This window comes from Rhamphochromis sp. 'chilingali' (assembly GCF_963969265.1).
Source record: "Rhamphochromis sp. 'chilingali' genome assembly, chromosome: 13".
NCBI lineage: Eukaryota > Metazoa > Chordata > Actinopteri > Cichliformes > Cichlidae > Rhamphochromis > Rhamphochromis sp. 'chilingali'.
Window position 1 is genome coordinate 21,399,892 of NC_137940.1, and position 20,009 is coordinate 21,419,900.

Genomic DNA, 20,009 nt, shown 5'->3' on the forward strand with positions numbered 1-20,009 from the left:
TGAGGAATGTATTTTAATAGCCTCTTGGATTATTAGTGAGGCTCCGATCTGAATTTTTGTGGATGCACCCACACAAACTTCAGTAAAACTTTTAATCAACATCATTTTCTGTTTGATCCTGACTGATCCCGTCTCAGTTTTATGGGTAATTTATCTTAAGTTACTCATGAAGTGTTTTTGTCACTTTATGCTGTTGTTAGTGTGTCAGAAGCTTTGAGAGAAGACTTCTGGAAACAGCTGGAAGCAACCAGATGAATTTACCTTCTGTGAACATTTCATCTGTAATCTGACCCGTCACAGACTTTTATCTGCATAGGTGCTCTACAGTCAACTTGTACTTTCTGTAAATATTTCAGTCTGTTTTAGATGTAGAATTACAGAACGAAGTAAAATCTCAGAATATACAAAAGATGTTTAGTGATTTTGAAGAAGTTCTTGTCACAACTAAAGAAAAGTGGGATTGGCACCTACAGGAACTGCAGCTTTTGCTAGTTCTGTATCGGCTTCATTTTTCAGTTCCAGAAATCGCCCCTTGGTGTAACAGCATGTCATACTGAAAGTAATACATACCGTATTTTCTGCACTATAAGGTACACTTAAAATCCTTTAATTTTCTCAAAAATCGACAGTGCACCTTATAATCCAGTGCGCCTTATGTATGAATTCTGGTTGTGCTCACTGACCTCGAACCGATTTGATGTGCTACACGGCGCTCAAAACTCTTTAAAAAATGTTTTAGTACGACTTTGGTACGCTACGAAGTCGCACCACTTGATGGATTGTTGGAGCATTACGGCTGCCGTAGTCAGGAGCCTCGTGGAGTAATCTGGGTCCTAAACTCTGTCTAGTTCAGGTCCCAAAGTCAAACAAACACTGTGGCATCACTGAGAGTTAAAAACTGTCTAAGTTCTTTCATCTTTAATAAAATGATGAGCGTTGCTGCTTAACCAGGTGAAACAATTAAGTTTAACATCCAGGCATCCATGAAAACAGAATTTATTACATTTAACCGAGTTAGAAGTTAGCAGGAAGTTAGCTCGCTAGCTTCCACCTAAACATGATATACTGTAGCATGTTCTGACTGAGAGATTTCTGAAAGAATTCAAAAGTACAGCTCTGCTATCACTTCCAACATAAATGAAGTAAGTAAAGTAAGTAAAGTTTATTTATTAAGCGCTTTTCATAGACAGGTAGTCACAAAGCGCTGCACACAGAGATTAAAATAAACGAAGACAGAAAACTAAACAGCAGTGACGTTTGTAGGGTTACGGAAGTTGGGCTAGCTGGTATATAATGATGTGCTGCGTGGTGGCTAGCAACACAGCTATGTTAGCATAATGCTAATTTTTTTTCCACTCGATAAAAGTTAACGTGTGGGTTCCCGATGGTTAGGGACAAATGCAGTCGCATGGTAGGATGCTGTAAACGGACCAAACTTCAGTCAGGAGAACAACTGAGATCATCCATTCACAATAGAAGGTTAGTCATTAATATACTGCAACAACATGGGAATAGAGCAGCTGTGAGAGAATTCAACATTAATGAATCAATGGTACAGAAGTGGAGGAAGCAAAAGAATGAGTTGAGTAAAGTTTGACTTATCTGACTGTTTTGTTTCACTTAATGCGCCTTATAATCCCGTGTGCCTTATGGTCCGAAAAATATGGGAGTTGTCACAACGCCGACTTAAAAAGTAGCCAGCGTGCTCTTTTCTTACAAAAACCTGGCCAGATGCAGTCAAATGACCAAACAAGGAGTGCATGACTGAAAGGGGCTTAAGTCAGATAATACTTTTGATACGGTGCTGACATAGGTGTTTAATGCTGGGCTCCTACTCCCTCATGTCTCGATCTGTGTAGAAGAGACGGCTCCCGTCTGTGTCGACCCAACAAACCGGCAGGGTCACTGGAAAAAGTAAAACCGGAAAAAATCTCATAAGTGGCATTCTGCTGTTTGGTTCTTAATTCGTATGACAAAGCCGAACACACGACAAGTGATTTAAAGACTGATATGAATGCTGTAGTGTACCAAAAAAAGGAGAAATCTCATTTCAGTTGGAATATAAATCTTCTCACTGAGTCACTGCAAATGCATTACAGGAAATGATTTGGCAGATATACTGTGGTCATTTTATTCTAAGAGCCTCTCAATTTGTTAACTTATTATGCCTTTAAAAGAAGTCTGAGTGCTCTCACCTACTTCCCTGCACACACATCAGCGTCCACTTAAAGACAGACACACGCCACTACACGCAAATTAGCATATGCATGCACACAAACAGCCGCAGACACATCAATTATGCCGTGCGCAGACACAAAAGCACACACTCACGCTCCGCATGCACACACTCCACAGCAGCTAATTAGTCTTTGTCTCCATGATTTTGTCTATTATTGCTAATGTCGGTGCCTGGGGCCTTGTTCTGCGAGCTCAGCAACTTCCTCACCGCATCAAACCCCCAGAGTTTCCAGGGAGAGGAAAAACATAAAAATATTATCTGTTGTGCTGCAAACAATATGAGTCACAGGAGCTACAATAAGGCGGCTGAGGGAATAATTGTCGAGGTGCTACGGGGGAAGGCAGAATTCCAATAATTTTACAGGGGAAAAAAATATCGTTCACAGATTTAAAAATAAGGTATATTCATTCATTAGTCCCTAAATTCTGTCTTGTGTTTTTTTTTTGCCACTAACAGTCCTGAACCCAGTAATAAACTGAATGTAGATACAAGAGGAGTCCTCAGTCATCGTGGGATTAGTTTCAGTATCACTCACTTAATTTTTAAAGGTAGCAAAAAGCCCCACATGAGGGCTTCAGGACACTTGCACTTGGTCTGTGTCTTTGGAGCAAAATTAACAGTGCCAGGACGAGCTACACTGAGACTCGCATACCATGAGTAACTCACGTATAGCACAGATACAACACAGAACAAAGTAAAAACATAGCATTCAGTGCCTCTGCATAAGTAAACAAATAATCTCACTTCTTTTCTGTCTCTGTGTGTGTGCGTGTATGTGCGTATGTGTGTGTGCGTGCGTGTTCAGTAGCTCTCTGAACAGGAAGCAGTCCCGACGGCACGATGAGAAGTTGCTCCCGCCGCTCCTGTCCCCTCTGTCCGATGATCCGCCTCGCAAACGGCCCTGCGACAGCAGCTCCTCTCTCAGCCAGGAGGCCAGCGCCGCTGGGATGCTGCCCTGCGCCGCCTCCGCTGCTTCCACCTCCTCTTCCTCACACAGACACCGGAGAGGTGAAGGAAAAACATCAGCGCATGTGAGAAATGGCAGTGTAAGTGCTTGTATATATATATACAGTCCTGTGGACACAGACCTGGTGGTCAGCTTTTAATGATGAACACCGATGTGTCATAGTAGATTATGATGATGCTATATCTAAGGAAGACTGTAGGAAAGGGTGACCACATCTCATTCCTGCTCAATACAGCTGCTATCGGTAAATAGCAAAGTTTAAATCTGTCAGTGTGAATCAGATGCCAGTGCTCAAGTTTAAGTAGGTGGTCACTGAAAGCCACACAATATAAACTTAATTAAGACTGTTGGAAGCATATACTTCAAAAACCTCTCTACTACAGGAAATGGATTCCCATGGCGAGAAGCCCTGTGGAGACGGTTACCATACCAACGGTCATTCAGACTCGGAGGTTTGGTCGGAACCCCTGATGGACCCCGCAGAACCCCGCAGGCCCAAACTCTCATTCAGTGACACGTAAGTAAAAGCACACACCACGATGTGCACTTACAAACATTTGATTGTTTATACAGTTGGATACATATTTTTTTATTTTTTTAACATATTTTGTGTCATTTTAGCTGTTTTACAAAAAATATCCAAATTATAGTTTCTGATGAATATGAGCATAAAGTTTAGACTTTGACTGCTTCACTGAGTGAGTGGGTTAAATGCAGAGAGGAATTTCCCCATGCCAAATCACAACAACAGTCGCCTCAAGGTGCTTTATATTGTATGGTAGATCCTACAATAATACATACAGAGAAAAACCCAACAATCACATGACCCCCTATGAGCAAGCACTTTGGCGACAGTGGGAAGGAAAAACTCCCTTTTAACAGGAAGAAACCTCCGGCAGAACCAGGCTCAGGGAGGGGCGGGGCCATCTGCTGTGACCGGTTGGGGTGAGAGAAGGAAGACAGGATAAAGACATGCTGTGGAAGAGAGACAGAGATTAATAAAAGTATGATTCAGTGCAGAGAGGTCTGTTAACACTGATTCCATGATCAGATGAGGAACAGGCTGTCTCCAAAAACAAAACTAATCCGTCTCAGAAATACCGGGAATACTAGGAGTGTTAAAATCAGGACGCACTGTGTTGTAGGTTCCGATAAAAAAAGATAACGCACTCATGAGCTTGACGATATAAAAAGTGGACTGTGTGATTACAGGATTCTTTATATTGTAAAGAAAACAACACACATCCAAATGAAGAACGCTGCCTAGGAGGTAGGAGTGAGTAATATTATTCAAGTCTGTAATAAAGCAGAGACTTCACAAAAGCAAATACAGAGGGTTCATTACAAGGTGCAAACCATTCATAAGCCTCAGCAATAGAAAAGATAGATTGGACTGTGGAGGCAGTATGAGACATGAGCATGGCTCCAAATGGTACTGGGCCATGAGTGTTTGTGTTGATGAAGTGACAGAACACAGAAGCAGGCAGGTAAAGTTTTATTTTCAGCTCAGATTCTGCCAAATGAGGCAGTGCTGACTAGATGGTGCTAAGCAGGACAAATGAGCAATAACCTGCCAGATACCAGCAACAAAGCAACCCAGTTTTAGAGTGTAAAGAAAGGCGAAGTTCAGTCCAGAAAAACAAAAACAACAGTTGAAGACAGCCGTAGTAAAAGCCAGACAAACCATTATTAAAGGAGGAAACACACTCTTTGGTGAGGACCATGGATTCTAGACATCAGGTTTCTTGCAAAGGTTTCTCAACAAAGCAAGGAGAACAAAGAAACATATTAAGTAATTGCCTACTGGTGGTGGTCAGAGGGCCCGGTGGCGCCAGTGTCCGGCAGCCTCGCCTCTGTCAGTGCGCCCCGGGGTGGCTGTGGCTACAATGTAGCTTGCCATCACCAGTGTGTGAATGTGTGTGTGAATGGGTGGATGACTGGATATGTAAAGCGCTTTGGGGTTCTTAGAGACTAGTAAAGCGCTATATAAATACAGGCCATTTACCATTTACCATTTAAGTGTTTAAACTTAAACACCCCCAACTGCATCTATTACAACAGTATGATTTCATTGTAGTGAACTGGCCAGCCTCCAGTCCAGATATATCATCAACTGAAAACATCTGACACATCATGAAATGGCAAAAAGATCCAGGACTGTTGAACAGCAGGAAACTTATAACAGATAAGAATGGGATCACAAGGCGACAGCTGTTATTACATGTTTATAACAATTTTGTATTTAAACTGAAAGGCATTATAAAACTCCATAGGCCTAACTGTAAGTTATTGCTAGATCGTGTTAGCTGCTGTGCAGTTCTTAGCTGTGCTACTGGGGAAGTTCATGCCTGCATGCCAGAGGCAGCAGTTGCAGTCCTGCTCTCTGGTTCTCACGGCCTTGATGTCTCAGAAACACATTGAGGGAATTTCTTCCACTTTGGCCCAAACCTTCAGTTGCACCTATTAGTATTTCATGTTCAAGGGTTAAGGTCATAGTGACCTCACAAAAAAAAATACTGGCAATAAATCAGGAGCGCTTTTCTGATCACTAATCAATGCCATAACTCAGGAACAGGAGGGGACATTGTGTTCTTTTTACACATTTACTTGCTGGTAAGCTGGTAAGTTTGTGATGATTGTATAAAAAGTTCATGAAGTTTCTGATCATTTTTTCATGTGTATTTTGTTTACCGTCATGGCTACGACCGAGTGTCCTGTCACAATCAACTTTATCGGCCACGCATAACTGCTCTTCATAGCTCTTTACAGAATATCTTCAGTCCTTGCTGCTCAACCCTGATTTGGTTCTCTGGTCGTGCGACCCTCTGTTGTAACAAAACTTGCCTTATTTACTACAACTTCAGCTAAAGGCTAGACACTCGCCTGTTAGTGTATGTGGATGGGGAAAGCTGTAGCAGCCTTATCATTTGTCCAGATGTGTGTTAACATTGAAAGATGATACATCATCTTGGATATTTGTCCCAAAAGGCTTCTGCATTATTCATGAAACAACATGTCTTGTTGTTATACTAAGGTTACACTAAGCCTGAGGTATGTATACCTAAGTAGATGACTGTGTGTAGCTCACTGCAAGCTACTTGATTATGCAAATCTGTCTCAGTGATGCAGGGTGTTGTTTTCAGGTTTTGTTAAACAACATGTCAGCGCACACATGCTCTTTATGGTCTGTATTATTTGTCACCATTATGTTTGCAGGGTCCACAGTGCTGACTTCTACATGCAGGAGGCCAAGAGACTGAAGCACAAGGCTGATGCTTTGGTAAGATGTTGCGTGACCCAGTTCAGGTAGACGCACACCTTCAGCCCTCTGTGCTAACGACACGAGGCAGACAGACAGTGAAAGCAGAAACACACAATGTTAACATCTACAGTCTAGACTGCAATTATGTGTGCACTGTAAGTCTCAGTAGAATGAAAATCTATTTGGTACCAAGGACCGTACTGTATAATTTGTGTTATTTATTGCACCATTTGTCTCTAAGGGGACATTGCATTCAAGGACTGATGATGTCTGCAAGATTATAGAATATCAAAAGAATTATCGGACCCCCCCACCCACCCCCCACACACAAACAATGAAATGAGATTTATTTAACTTGGTATTTATCTTATGTTTACGAGTTGTTTCCTCAGATTTATCTAGGGATTTGCATCTTAGTGGGAGATTATTCAAAGAGGCTGCCGTGTTTCTGCCACAATGCCGTCAAGCCGTTGCTTATTCTACCGCTTATTCACATTTCCTTCCCCTCTCTCTCTGTTACATCTCCTTTCATTTCACATTTGTTTCCTGTTTTCTTTCCTTTCCTGTCCTCTGTCTGCAGATGGACAAATTTGGGAAAGCAGTGAACTACGCAGACGGCGCTCTGTCTTTCATAGAGTGTGGAAATGCTATGGAGCGAGATCCACTAGAGGCCAAATCACCATATACAATGTACTCTGAGACTGTGGAACTAATCAGGTAGGGATGGACAGAAAAACATCAATAAACGCTCTCTAGTTTCTTAACAGGTTAGTAGAACAGAATTGATCAGTGATTTTATTTTGAAAAGCTTCATTCAAAGCAGTGTAGCACCTGGTGAAACCCTGTGATTGGGAGAAAAGCGAGGACTGTTTGAGAAAAAATGTTACTAGTTTTTCACGTGTTTCAGTCAGAGTGATTATTTTCTTTGTCCCATGATTGCCAAGAGTAAGGAGAACAATTCTGAAACAAAAGTTACATATTCTGACACAATAGAGTAAGAGTAGGGTTAGGGTCATCACCAGCTTTGACCTCACAGCATTATTATATAAAGAGGGGATGTTAAATATAAGGCTTGGGGGCTAGAATTGGCCCAGCAAAGACTCCAAAATGATTTTGACATCCCTGATGTAAAGCCACTGATGTGATAGGTGCTGAACGTAACTATAATTATATAATATAATTATAACGTAAACCATACCACAGCAGCTGTATGTTCTTATAAACTCTAACCTTAGATTTGACTATAGCTAGAGTTTATGACTATAAACTCTAAAAAATGTGGACTATAGGCTCGGTCTACTCTGAGGTACCTCGATTCACGGATACGTGATTTGTGAGTATATTGAAGGTGGTGTATCGTCACCTTTTTGTCTGTCAAAAAGTCCAACATTTTTAAATAAAAACATCCACAGACGTATTATCTGTTGCCTTGCAGGATCTCTGCAGGTTTTCATCTTTGGAGAGCTGCTGAGTGTAACTATAGGAGAGCAAACTGAGAATAACTGATGACTGCTAAGTCTGAAGGTTGACTTGTTGTGAGGAGGATTGTGTAGTGGGACAGAGTCTTTTAACTCAAGTGCTCAGGTTCAAGATCTGCTTGCCTGCACTCATCTATTCTGCTGTAGGGTCCTTGAGCAAAACACAGACTTTTTAGCAGTTGCAGTCACTCTGACCTCTGAACTCCCTGAGAGAAGGAAAGGACGGAGTTTCCCTTCAGGGATCAATGAACTCTCATTCATGATGGCTGAATTTGATTCTGACTGATAAAGTGTTGTGCTGAACAGAGAGGGCTGGCCAAAAGGAGCATTGTATCACCCACAGCGTTAGAGAAAGTTAACTTTGTTTTGCCTACAAACAATTCAGAGCGTTTCAGTTGGCTGCTGGTAAACTGGAAGAATTGATCACTAAGTGAAGAGCAGCACTTGGGTATATATGCATCTGCTTTTTGTAAAATTCAGAGTTCTGTTTTGACAATCGATGAGTAATGAGCATCTCTCCACTGCAGGTATGCCATGAGGTTGAAGAACTTCACCAGCCATTTAGCCACCATCCCTGAGAAGAAACTCGCCGTGTTGTGGTACGATACACTTTCACTGTCTGTGCGTGTGTGTGTGTGTAATGAATCATGTAAAGTATGTCTGCTGTCTAAAATAAATATATTTAGAAAAATGTTTAAAAAAATTACAGTTACCTGAAAAAGTATATACCGTATTTTTCAGACCATAAGGCACATTAAGCGAAACTAAACAGTATCAAAGCACCGTATCAAAAATATTATCTGACTTAAGCCCCTTTCAGTCATGCACTCCTTGTTTGGTCATTTGACTGCATCTGGCCATGTTTTTGTAAGAAAAGAGCACGCTGGCTACTTTTTAAGTCGGCGTTGTGACAACTACCGTATTTTTCAGACCATAAGATGCACCGGATTATAAGGCGCACTGTCGTTTTTTGAGAAAATTTAAGGATTTTAAGTGCGCCTATAGTGCAGAAAATACGGTACACTCAAAAAAATTAAGGGGACTGCACAATCAGTCTCATGTTAATCTCGATCACGTTCTATTGGTCAGTACTTGACCAATAGAAAGCAAAAAGTAAAAGAAAATCAAGCGCTCCCCAAATCACTGCATGATGGCGTGCCAATCACAGCTGTTCCCTGCAACACACAGCTTGGTGTTTTTTTTTTTAGATGTACTTATACTTTATTTGTCTGCAACAACGGTTTAACAAAGAGGAATGTCGCATATGCAAAAAGGTATTCAGTAGCAAGAATGTGTTACATCATGGACGTGAAAGTACTGTAATATTTACGTGACAATAAAAAAATATGGTGTCACTAAAATGAACAAACAATTGAGATTTAAATGATAACATTTTGGTGGACAGGCAGGAGTTTTTGTGGATTATGATGTTTGCAGACGACACTGATTTGTACGGAGAGTAGTGATCTACTGATCTTGCTGTGAGGCATCAGTGCTAGCTACTGCACCACATGTCACATGTATTTTCTAGGGGTGCAACGATACTCGTATGGATATTGAACCGTTCGGTACAGTACTTTCGGTTTGGTACGCATATGTATCGAACAATACAAAATTTTTAATTTATTTTATCAACTTTCCTTCTGACGATGCTCAGTGGATCTGCGTTCGACTACTCCGCCTAGGCTGCACTGTCGAGCGCAGATCCACTGAGTGCAGCACAAGCTAGCAAGACAGAAGCTAAGCTCCTTGCAACATGGCAAATTGAACCTCCCCCACCCTCATTCAGATCTGGCCTTTGGAACTATTTTGGTTTTCATGTGACGTATGACCCTGAAGGTAAGCGCATCATGGACAAAAGTAAAACAGTATGTTGGATGTGCCACGCAATGCTCAATTACATGGGTGGGAACTACTGTGTTAGCGCAGTTTGCTCATTAACGTGTTTACGCCGTCCAGCCCCATGCTCGTTAACTGAGATTTGCCGCGTTGTGGCGTTAACGTCATTTCAGATTAATGCTGACAGCACTAGTGGGAACAAAATGAATATTACTGCACGTTTACTCCGACATCATTGTAGTGCAAAGACAAGTGGAAGCAGACAACAAGCATGCATGCTACAAACTTTACCCGAGTCATTTAGACAGCCGTTAGCACATGATTCTCCTTATGGGGACCTGATATGTTTAATATGCTGCTGAGAATATAGCCCAGAAGAAGCGTAGTATAGCTTTTATTTTGGAAAGAGACATTTCTCTGTAATAAACTCTCTTTTCCAAAGATGAGTGATTTCTCGATCAGATAGATTTATTATTTTATCCCTTTGTTGTTTCAGCAACATTAAATTTAAAAACTGTACTTTTGAGTTAAAATATATATTTATAATTTTAATAAATGACAAATTAAAAAAGCATGAACATTTTTTTGTATCAAAAAAATATCGAACCGTGACACCAAAGTATCGAACCGAACGGTGAATTTTGTGTATCATTGCACCCCTAGTATTTTCATGACAAATAAAATAAGATGTGGTATTTGACACATCCTACCACATTACACTAAATGTGTTCAGATTTGTTAGCCATGAGGCCCAGTGAATGTGGAAGCTTGATTTCCCCCAAAAAAATAGTGTTTTTTGCTGTGTTTTTTTGTATTTTTGTGACTGTGTGAGCTTCCCGTGACGCACAGCCGCTGTTTTGTTTTTTTCTCCATTCACAGTATTATATAGTTCCCACATTCCTTATTTCATTGAAGTTCTTCCTAATCCACAAGGATTTGAGGGGCACGTTTGAAGTCCGGGTGCATTCTGTGCGGATGACTTGAAAATAATATTGAGGATAGATCTTTAAAGGGAATTTGTACAGAGGACTCATCTGCCTTCTAATGCTTTTGTTTCCATAGTAACCGCTGTCTGTCTCTGCTATATCTGAGGATGTTCCATCTGAAGAAAGACCACGCTGTCAAGTACTCGCGGTCGCTCATGGAGTACTTCAAGGTAACACACACGCGCACACATACTTGGACACAGACTCCATTTCCCTCTTTGCTCGCTCGCTCTCTCTCTCTCTCTCTCTTTCTCTCTCTCTGTGGAAAACACACAAAGCCAATTACAATCCCTCAAATACATTTCATATTCATTTTCATGGTGCCTGTGCATTAATTTTGCATGGCGTTATTAAATTCCATTCTTTCTCTTTGATATTAATGTATTAATTAGCTCCATCAATCATCACCGTGGATTGTTAGGGTTTAATGTGCTTGTTTTGATTAATTATGTTTAGTTTAATTAATTACTGAGGATGTCATTATCACAGTGCTGCATTTGCAGTGATGGGATTGGATTTCTGGGAAGCGACCGACTGGGGGGTTTATCTGTGCATGTGTGCGCAGTCTGTGTACATTCAGTAAATGTTGACATAAAGTTGGAGCAGTTCATTTTAAAAAGGAAATGCTACACAACAACAGTCTAACCGTTTCTGTAATACACTTATCTGCATGACACATTCATTTAGCATTTTCAAAATTCACTAACGTTACAACCTATTGTCCAGAAGTTCAGCAGAGGCTCACATCGTTTTAGCATTGCTTTTGCCGGACTGAAGGGTTTTATTACAAAATACCTTTTACATGATTAGAAAATGTGATTTGATCTGATTAATTGCCTCAAACTGTCACGGTTCTGTGTCCGTTGGACCCAGTATTTTGAGTTTATTATGTTTTGGTTTATTTTTGCATTATGGATTGTTTTCTGATGTTCTGGTGCTTTGTTTATTATTATCATTATAGATCTGTTTCTGTTTCAGTTCTTAGGTTTTGGGTTCTCATGTGTGTTGCAAGAGCGGCACGGTGGTTAGCACTGTTGCCGCACAGCAAGAAGGTCCTGAGTTCAATTCCACCATCAGGCCGGGGTCTTTCTGTGTGGAGTTTGCATGTTCTCCCCGTGTTTGCGTGGGTTCTCTCCGGGTACTCCGGCTTCCTCCCACCGTCCAAAGACATGCAACTTGTGGGGATAGGTTAATTGGATAATCCAAATTGCCACTAGCTGTGAATGTGAGTGTGAATGGTTGTCTGTCCCTATGTGTTAGCCCTGCGACAGACTGGCGACCTGTCCAGGGTGTACCCTGCCTCTCGCCCTATGACAGCTGGGATAGGCTCCAGCGCCCCCCGCGACCCTGAAAAGGATAAGCGAATGGATGGATGGATGGATGTGTGTTGCAGTTTCTGTTCAGTGTCTAGTCTGTCTCTCAGTGTCATGTCTGCATCTGGTTTAGTAATTCTTGTTTCCTGTCTTATTGTGAAAGTCTTTGTCTTATGTTAGTGTGTGCAGCTTAGCTCCCCCGTCTCGTTAGCCCTGATCTCCCCCAGCTGTGTCTCCCTTCTGTTGTCCATTCCCTCATTACTACCCTGTGTATTTAAGCCCTGTGTTTTCCCATGCTCGGTGTCGCGTCGTACCATCAGATTATGCCTGTGTGTTTCTGTTCTCCATATTCCATGTTCACTTCATGTTTTGCTTTCGTACCAGCAATAAAGCTGAGGTCTTTGAGTTTCAAGTTAGTGTCTGAGTCCTGCGTTTGGATCCTCCTCTCTGCACACAGAGCCCTAACACAAACTTAATTCATTTAAGTCTAATACTTCAGTCTGGCAGCCTGTCATCTATCAAACTGAAGATTTTTATTCTTAATAAATAAATTATTTTTCTTGATCCATCGTCCTTCATCCATGAACTGAAAAGTTGACAAAAACAAAACTATATTGGATGCATAAAGTTAAAAATATATATATTTGCTGGATTATTTACTAAAGTAAGAAGAATGCAATATATAAGGTTTGTGTATTTTTAGTGCTAGTACGTGCTCATCCTGTTTGTGCTGTTAGCAAACTGATACAGCTACATACATTAACAACCCACCTTTCTGTGTGGAGTTTGTATGTTCTCCCCATGTTTGCATGGGTTCTACCCGGGTACTTCCTATCACAGTCCAAAGACATGCAGTTAGCGGGGTCAGGTTAATTCATGACTCTAAATTGCCCAAAGGTGTGAATGTGAGTGCGAATGGATAGAAAAATGTAAATGGATTAAGACAACATGTCAGTCAGTTAGGTTCAAGGTTCTTTATTTGTCACATGCATAGTCATACAAGTATAACACACAGTGAAATGCTCTTCGACATGTGCAAAAATTTGGGGGGGGGGGGGGGGGGGGTGTAGAGGAAGAACATATATATATATATACACACATATATATATATATATATATATATATATATATATATATATATATATATATATATATATATATATATATATATATATATATATATATATATATATATATATATATATATATATATATATATATATACATATATATATATATATATATATATATATATATATATATATATATATATATATATATATATATATATATATATATATATATATATATACATACACACACATATATACACACACATACACTGGTTATTGTATGAAAAAATAAGTATGATCTTATACTGATCAGCCACACACTGTTCACCCTGTAGTGTATAATAAAACATTGATATGCAAACTTCTGCTTGATTGAATACAAAGCCACACATATCAACAGTTATTTATCTGATATTAAGCTTTTGATATTATCTCAATGTAACTATAAATGTAATGTAAACATACTATAAATAAATAAACATAAATAAAATATAAATAAACATCACAATGTAGAGCTATCAAAAATGGGTATATTGAGTATTTGCTACATTTGATCTTCCTGTAACAAACTTAAAGTGATACAATGTTTAAAGTGTTACAGGTGCGTAAATGCTACAAATGGATCATTTTCGTATTGTGTTACAAATGTAACATTTAGCGATGTTATGTGGCTGCTAGGGGCAGTTGGCATCATTTTATCTAATATAGTTAAGAGCAATGAGCGGGCTAAGCTGTGCCACAGTACCGGGTCTAGCAGCTCAACTCCTGACTGTGTAGGAGGAGACTGCAGGCAAACTATTTGACTATTTTTTTGCATTATAGTCAAATGAACAGATTTCTGTTGGGATCCATGTCTAAATGAATTGTGAGTAAAAAGTACATAATCCCCATGAAACCAGATTTTTTTTTTTTTTTTTTTTTTACACTCACCTTTGTGTGAATTAAATAAACAGGATATTGTGCAATAATTACTGAGCTGTAGGGGTTCTAGTTAACCTCCTAGGACCTGGCGTCCATATATGTGGACATCACATTTTGGGTTGTCTAGACCAAAATACTAAATTTTGCTCTACGAGAGCCTGATATCCACTTACGAGGACATTATACTACCTCTGTTTTATCACAATTTAAAACAAATATCCTCATATGTGGATCTCATTTTTCTTAGAAACAAAAATTGGGTAAAAAAGAAATCTGGTGATTCTTTGTTTTTGCATTCATCGGATTCCAATCAGCCCAAATATCAAAGAGAAATTAAAAATTCATGCCATGGAAGAGTTCAGGTCTTAGGAGGTTAAGCTGTACTGTTATTGTAGTACACAGAGACAAATGTGTTGTTTTTCTAATCCATGTTATCATTTTTCATTCTTCATGTCATACTTTTTTGCTGTATGCAAAATGGCATTTTATTCTAACAGTGGAGGAACGTTTACTTAAAGTGCACTTCAGCACAAGTTTGTTTTTCCAGTCTATTCCTAATCACACAGCTGTGGCTACTCATTAGTTTACAATTAAAGATTTACATTTAAAAACTTGGAGTACAGATCTTCTAAGTTTATTTGCATAAAGAGGTCAAGTTGTTAACTATTTCACAAAAAAACTAAATATTGTTATTTTTTTCTTCACGATCCTTTTATTTTTCTGTGAAACCAACTAATTTGAATTCTTAAAATTCACCAGCATTTTCCTCGTATTATTAATAGTGCAGTGTTTTGGAGGTAGGACTGCACCTGTAATTTGTTTTGTTGTATTTACTGGAATGAATGAGCTGACTCCTTCCTCTACAGCTGGAGAGCTGTAAACAACACTGTTTAATGTCAAAGGAGCTTGCAAAGAAAAGCGTCTGGACTTCTTTAAGTTACTTGAAGACGTTTCACCTCTCCGATTAGAGGATCATCAGGGGGTCCTTTTGTCCCTCTGTGGAGGGATACTCCCACTAGGTTTATATCTGGGACTCTCCACCATTTGACCTTAGAACTGAAGAAGCTTCTCGGACGAGAGGTGAAACGTCTTCAAGTAACTTAAAGAAGTCCAGACGCTTTTCTTTGCAAGCTCCTTTGACTACGATGACCTGGATGACTGAGAACCCTCACAGACATACAACACTGTTTAATACATTTCTGTTTTTGTTATTCAGAATTCAGCCAAGAGTTCCCACCAAGCACCCTCTCCCTGGAGGACCAATGGAAAGTGAGTATACACACACAGACACACACACACATGCAGTACACCCCCCCCCCCCCCCCGCGCACCTTGATAATTGAAAATTTATAATTCACCGGAGCTCTGCCGCAGAATACCGTGTCGACCCTGACAGCCACTTGCTCAAACAAACCTTCAGGAAGCAAATAAAGGGACTGATTTGTTGTAGATGTGAGAAGGAGAAGACTGGAAGGGCTGCTGGGTGTTGGTGTGAGAAGGAGTGATGGAGGGAGTGATGATGGATGGAGGAGGAGAGGCGTGGAGGAGCTGCGGATGTGAAGCTAATGAGTTTGGACAGCTATGACGCTGCACAGCAGCAGGACTGGGCTCAGTGTGTGTCTGTGTGTGTGTGTGAGTGGGGGGGGCACTGAATCAGGCACAAGTTGTGGGTCAGCAATGGTCAAGGCCACATCACAGACATTACATCATGTCAGGAGCACACACACACACACACACACACACACACACACACACACACACACAGAGCTGTGCAGGACAGGGAGCAGTTTGCACTAATGTATCCACGTCAAAGCTCTCTGTCACCATTTCTATAGTTTGCTGTAATGCCAATAACAAAACACTGTTAATCTAATTTCCTACACGGTCAATGTAATGAGTTGTTACTCTTTACATTGACCATGAGTCACATGGGGGTAAAGAACCCACCTCCTTCGAGCATGCTAACAGCTCCACATGAAGAAAAAAGAAAAGATGACGTCTCTCTATTTATGCTCACCCTCATATTTAAAACAAATAAAATACTGATATGATGTTGATAATACCGGTGCTACATTAAAACGGAAAAACAGAAGGGGGGGGGGGGCACAGGACACAAAGAGAGATTTGAACAGTAACATTGTGACAAGAAAATCTTTGTAGCTGGGAATGATTTCCAGACTGGGAAAAACAAATCCTTAAAAATTATGCTGATGTCTGGCTTTTGATATTTACATAGACTAAGTCCAAAGTCAGAATTCAAAACATGAACACACAGTATAAAAACAATTCTGAGAGCACAATAATTAACCTCGTTCTGACCACATTTGTATGTTGTATTTTTTTGTGTTTATTTTCTTTGGTGGATGTTTTAACAACCACGTACAGTTCGGTCCCACAGACAATCCTGATGTGACCAAAGTGCAGATGTTTTATAAACGTTTTGCACTGTTTTAGGAATTAAAGACATTTTTCTTATAAGTCCCACATTTTCAGAGGCTGAAAGTAAAAGGCTGCTCTATTGGATCGAGCTGTCCAGTTTTTAAGCCTCTAAAATCAGGGATTGTTTATCCTTATCCAGGGTCACAGTTGAGTTAGCATCTATCCTAGCTGTTATAAGATGTTAGGCAGGGACAGCCTGGACAGGTTGAGTATATCACAGTAACTCCTAAACAGTTTATGCAAAATCCTTGTAAAACAAGGTGTTTTACAAGGATTTAAGTCTGCACTTAAATCCATCGTGGTGGATAAGTACAAAAATCCTGCTTTAACCTTCGTTTAGCTCCTTGCATCCGTCCCCTTATATGTACGCGTCTGTCTCTCGTAAGCAAACATGTCTGTGTGCTGAGGTCGGATATTTGATATGGATTTCTGTGTGTCTTGTTTTACTTACTCAGGAGGTCCATCAGCATCTTTCAGCTGATTGTTTTGGATGTGAGGCCACACTTAAAAAATGATTTGGTTCGGTCTCATCTGTTGCTGTTTTTGCCGTTCCAGCTGTAAACACACAACATTGGCAAACCACGGATAAAAAGTCAGACTTTCGCTTAGAGTCGTTGATAACAGAGCTAAAGGGAGAAAGAATTTTAGACCTACATTCATCTGGTGACCAGCAGCACAGCTGCAAATCAATTTTAATGCTGCTCTGCGGGCAGTGGAACAAGCTATAAACACCACACTGACAACAAATGGCCAGAAAAACATAATAAGAGCAGCTTTAAAAAATCACGCTGACAGTATTGTTGCAAATAGTTTCCTTCTTATTCCCTGCTGCCTTCTGTAATGTGACAATATTTGACTTTTCTTGCAAAACCTAGAGACGGTTTAAAAGATGGAAGTAGTTCCGGTCCAACAAGCGAAGTGCTTTTAATCTAATGTCCAGCAGGGGGCGCCTCCCCTGGTTACAAAAAGAAGACATCGTTGAGTTTAGTAAACACTTTCCTGATTTGGCTCATTCACTGGTTTCCAGTATTATAGTTAAGCTACTTTCAGCTGGTCCCTTTTCACACCACAGCAGGAAGCTCCACACCACATCCACTTCCTAAGACAACCCCAAAGAGGATTTGTGTGTCCTGCTGGAATCAAACCAGCAACCTTTTCCTTATCAAACAAATGTGCTAACCACTTCCTGGTATAATAGAATAAAAATGTATTAAGTAATTGTATAATTTCATTTTTAAAACCGTGGTCTTTATTAGAGTCTGAAGGCTGGATTATCCAGCATGTGTCTGTTAGTCGTGCCAATGGGCGCTCGCTGTCCTGGCTTTCAAAGTCAAACTCTCACTCATCACAGCTGGTTTTAAAGCAGCAAGAAGGCGAGGGGGAAAATCTCCAGCTCAAGCCTTCAAAACAGGACTTCTCCATGAGAGATGTCATGAGAGATGGAAACATTCATCTTTTATACTGTCTGTAGCAAAACTGCTCGACTGCAACTACAGCATCTATCACATCTAACTTGAGTTAAGATCACAAGCCGGTCACTTGTTGACCGCCTGACATACAAATTATACAAACAGCACAGACATTGTAATAATTATTAAACTGAGGTAAAAACAGTGAAAAGGTCTTTTTTATGGCATACAGGAGCTCCCTGTGATGTCACTGGGACTTATTGCATTTCCATATTTTCAGGGTCAACGGGACTCCGTCTCCTCTGTCGCTTAGCCCTTCTCCAGCCAGCAACGGAGGAGGAGCGGGAGGAGGATCCGGAGGTGCACCGGGGTCATCGGGCAGCGTGGCAATTCCCCAGCGGATTCACCACATGGCTGCCAGTCACGTTAACATCACAAACAACATCCTGCGGAGCTACGAACACTGGGAGACGTCTGACAGACTGGCCGCTGAGAGCCAAGGTAGGACGGCACAAGAGCGCGTACTGCTGGATGTATTTTCACATGGGCGCCAATATGCTGCTGAATATTTACTGTCACCACCGCAAGTTCATATCTCTAACATCTGGATACATGATGATTAACATGACAGGCATGCAAAGTATGCCATGTACATGTGACTCATACATGTGGTAAAGGAGTCAGTTTGAGTAAAACAGCTTTACTCACGTGTTGAAGATACTGAGAAAGACTGCTGAACACATAAAAACTTTCAACAGGAGTTTTTGTTTTTATTTCTTATTTATTTCTTATTATTTATTTGATCCTCTCTGTGAGCTCTTTGCAGAGGTTTTAGCCATAGACTGTATATCAAAAATGGGTACCAACAGTGAAGCCAGTGTCGGCCAGCAGGGGGCGACTGCATGGTTGTAGGTGTGGTTCTATGAGAACAGCCCCTGCTTCTACTTGGTCTACGACCTCTGTAAAGACTAAATTATGGTTACACAAAGCAGAATATGTTATCAGTCACAACGGTCAATGAAGGATCACAAACAGGCCGGTCAATCTTAAGATTTACAAGTTACTACCATGCTGGAGCGCTGAGTGGAAGTACTCATTTTTCATTTATATCCAACTTACTGTGGAGGTTTTCTTGTATTTTTTAGACTAAAGGCCTTTACACACCGGAAACCTAAAACCTGTCCAAATATTTTGTGTTAAAGTTGTTTTTCGGATTTGGCTATTCTTAATGGAGCCATTCACACCGAATGGTCGAACTTGCAGCATTTATTTTTTTGGACCAAGCTTGATTTTTCAGATTTGATTTTTAGGATGCGAGTAAACAGATCAGACCAATCAGGTCGCTGCGTTTGGTAACAAGTGCACTCGTAGCTCAGAACTTGCACCAGTACTAAATATACAAATAGTAAAATAATACTGTTTTATTCAGACACACAGCTAGATGCTGCTCCGGGCCAGTCGATTCTTAGAAATGACTTTTCTGTCCCATCAGATCAGCTCAGCTGCCCCACTGATATCCTGAAATATGAACCAAAGCACTCCTGGATCAAACCATGAAATCCTCCCCCTGCTGCCTTCTCTTGAGAATTAAATGAACCCAAAATCATCTCAGTTTCTTCCTTTTGTTTTTAGAAATATAAGGACCAGCTCATCATCGCTCGATGTCGACTTCATCTTTTGTTATAGTGTGGGTTTTTTTGGTTTTGGTTTTGAAGACAAAAATACAACGTGTTCGGTGCAATTCTGAATTTCTCCATTTGCAACGACCTTAAGACTAAAAGCTAGTCTACACTGGTGTCCACAAAAAACAACTTGAGCTGATGTTGTAAGCAGCAACCACAGAAAGTGACATTTGGTGATTTAAAGTGTTGACGGGCAAAATAATCCCAAATTAAATTTTCCTCAGCTCACAAACGTGTGTTTGAAGCAACTACCAATTAGAGTGAAGGATACCACTGATTGGCAAATGAGAGAGTGGTTAATATGTTAGGTTACCGTGGCAACCAGGGTCTGTAACGTCTACCAGTTACCAACCAACCAGCACCAAACAGATTTGTGATGAGTTGCTTCCTGTGTGGTCGCC

The 20,009-nt window shown here is 40.4% G+C and overlaps 1 protein-coding gene across 4 annotated transcripts in view; it reads left to right on the forward strand.

The window, feature by feature from the left end:
* aff2 (AF4/FMR2 family, member 2) overlaps positions 1-20,009 on the forward strand; it is a 209,306-nt gene that overhangs the window by 180,588 nt on the left and 8,709 nt on the right. For 3 of the 4 annotated variants that reach the window (XM_080900656.1, XM_080900658.1, XM_080900659.1), the window contains 8 exons: positions 3,045-3,285; positions 3,590-3,723; positions 6,423-6,486; positions 7,049-7,185; positions 8,474-8,545; positions 10,848-10,941; positions 15,295-15,347; positions 18,207-18,427. In XM_080900656.1, coding sequence (XP_080756782.1) covers positions 3,045-3,285; positions 3,590-3,723; positions 6,423-6,486; positions 7,049-7,185; positions 8,474-8,545; positions 10,848-10,941; positions 15,295-15,347; positions 18,207-18,427 — 1,016 coding nt within the window. The remainder of the gene's footprint in view (positions 1-3,044; positions 3,286-3,589; positions 3,724-6,422; positions 6,487-7,048; positions 7,186-8,473; positions 8,546-10,847; positions 10,942-15,294; positions 15,348-18,206; positions 18,428-20,009) is intronic. The other variant, XM_080900657.1, reaches the window with a different exon arrangement.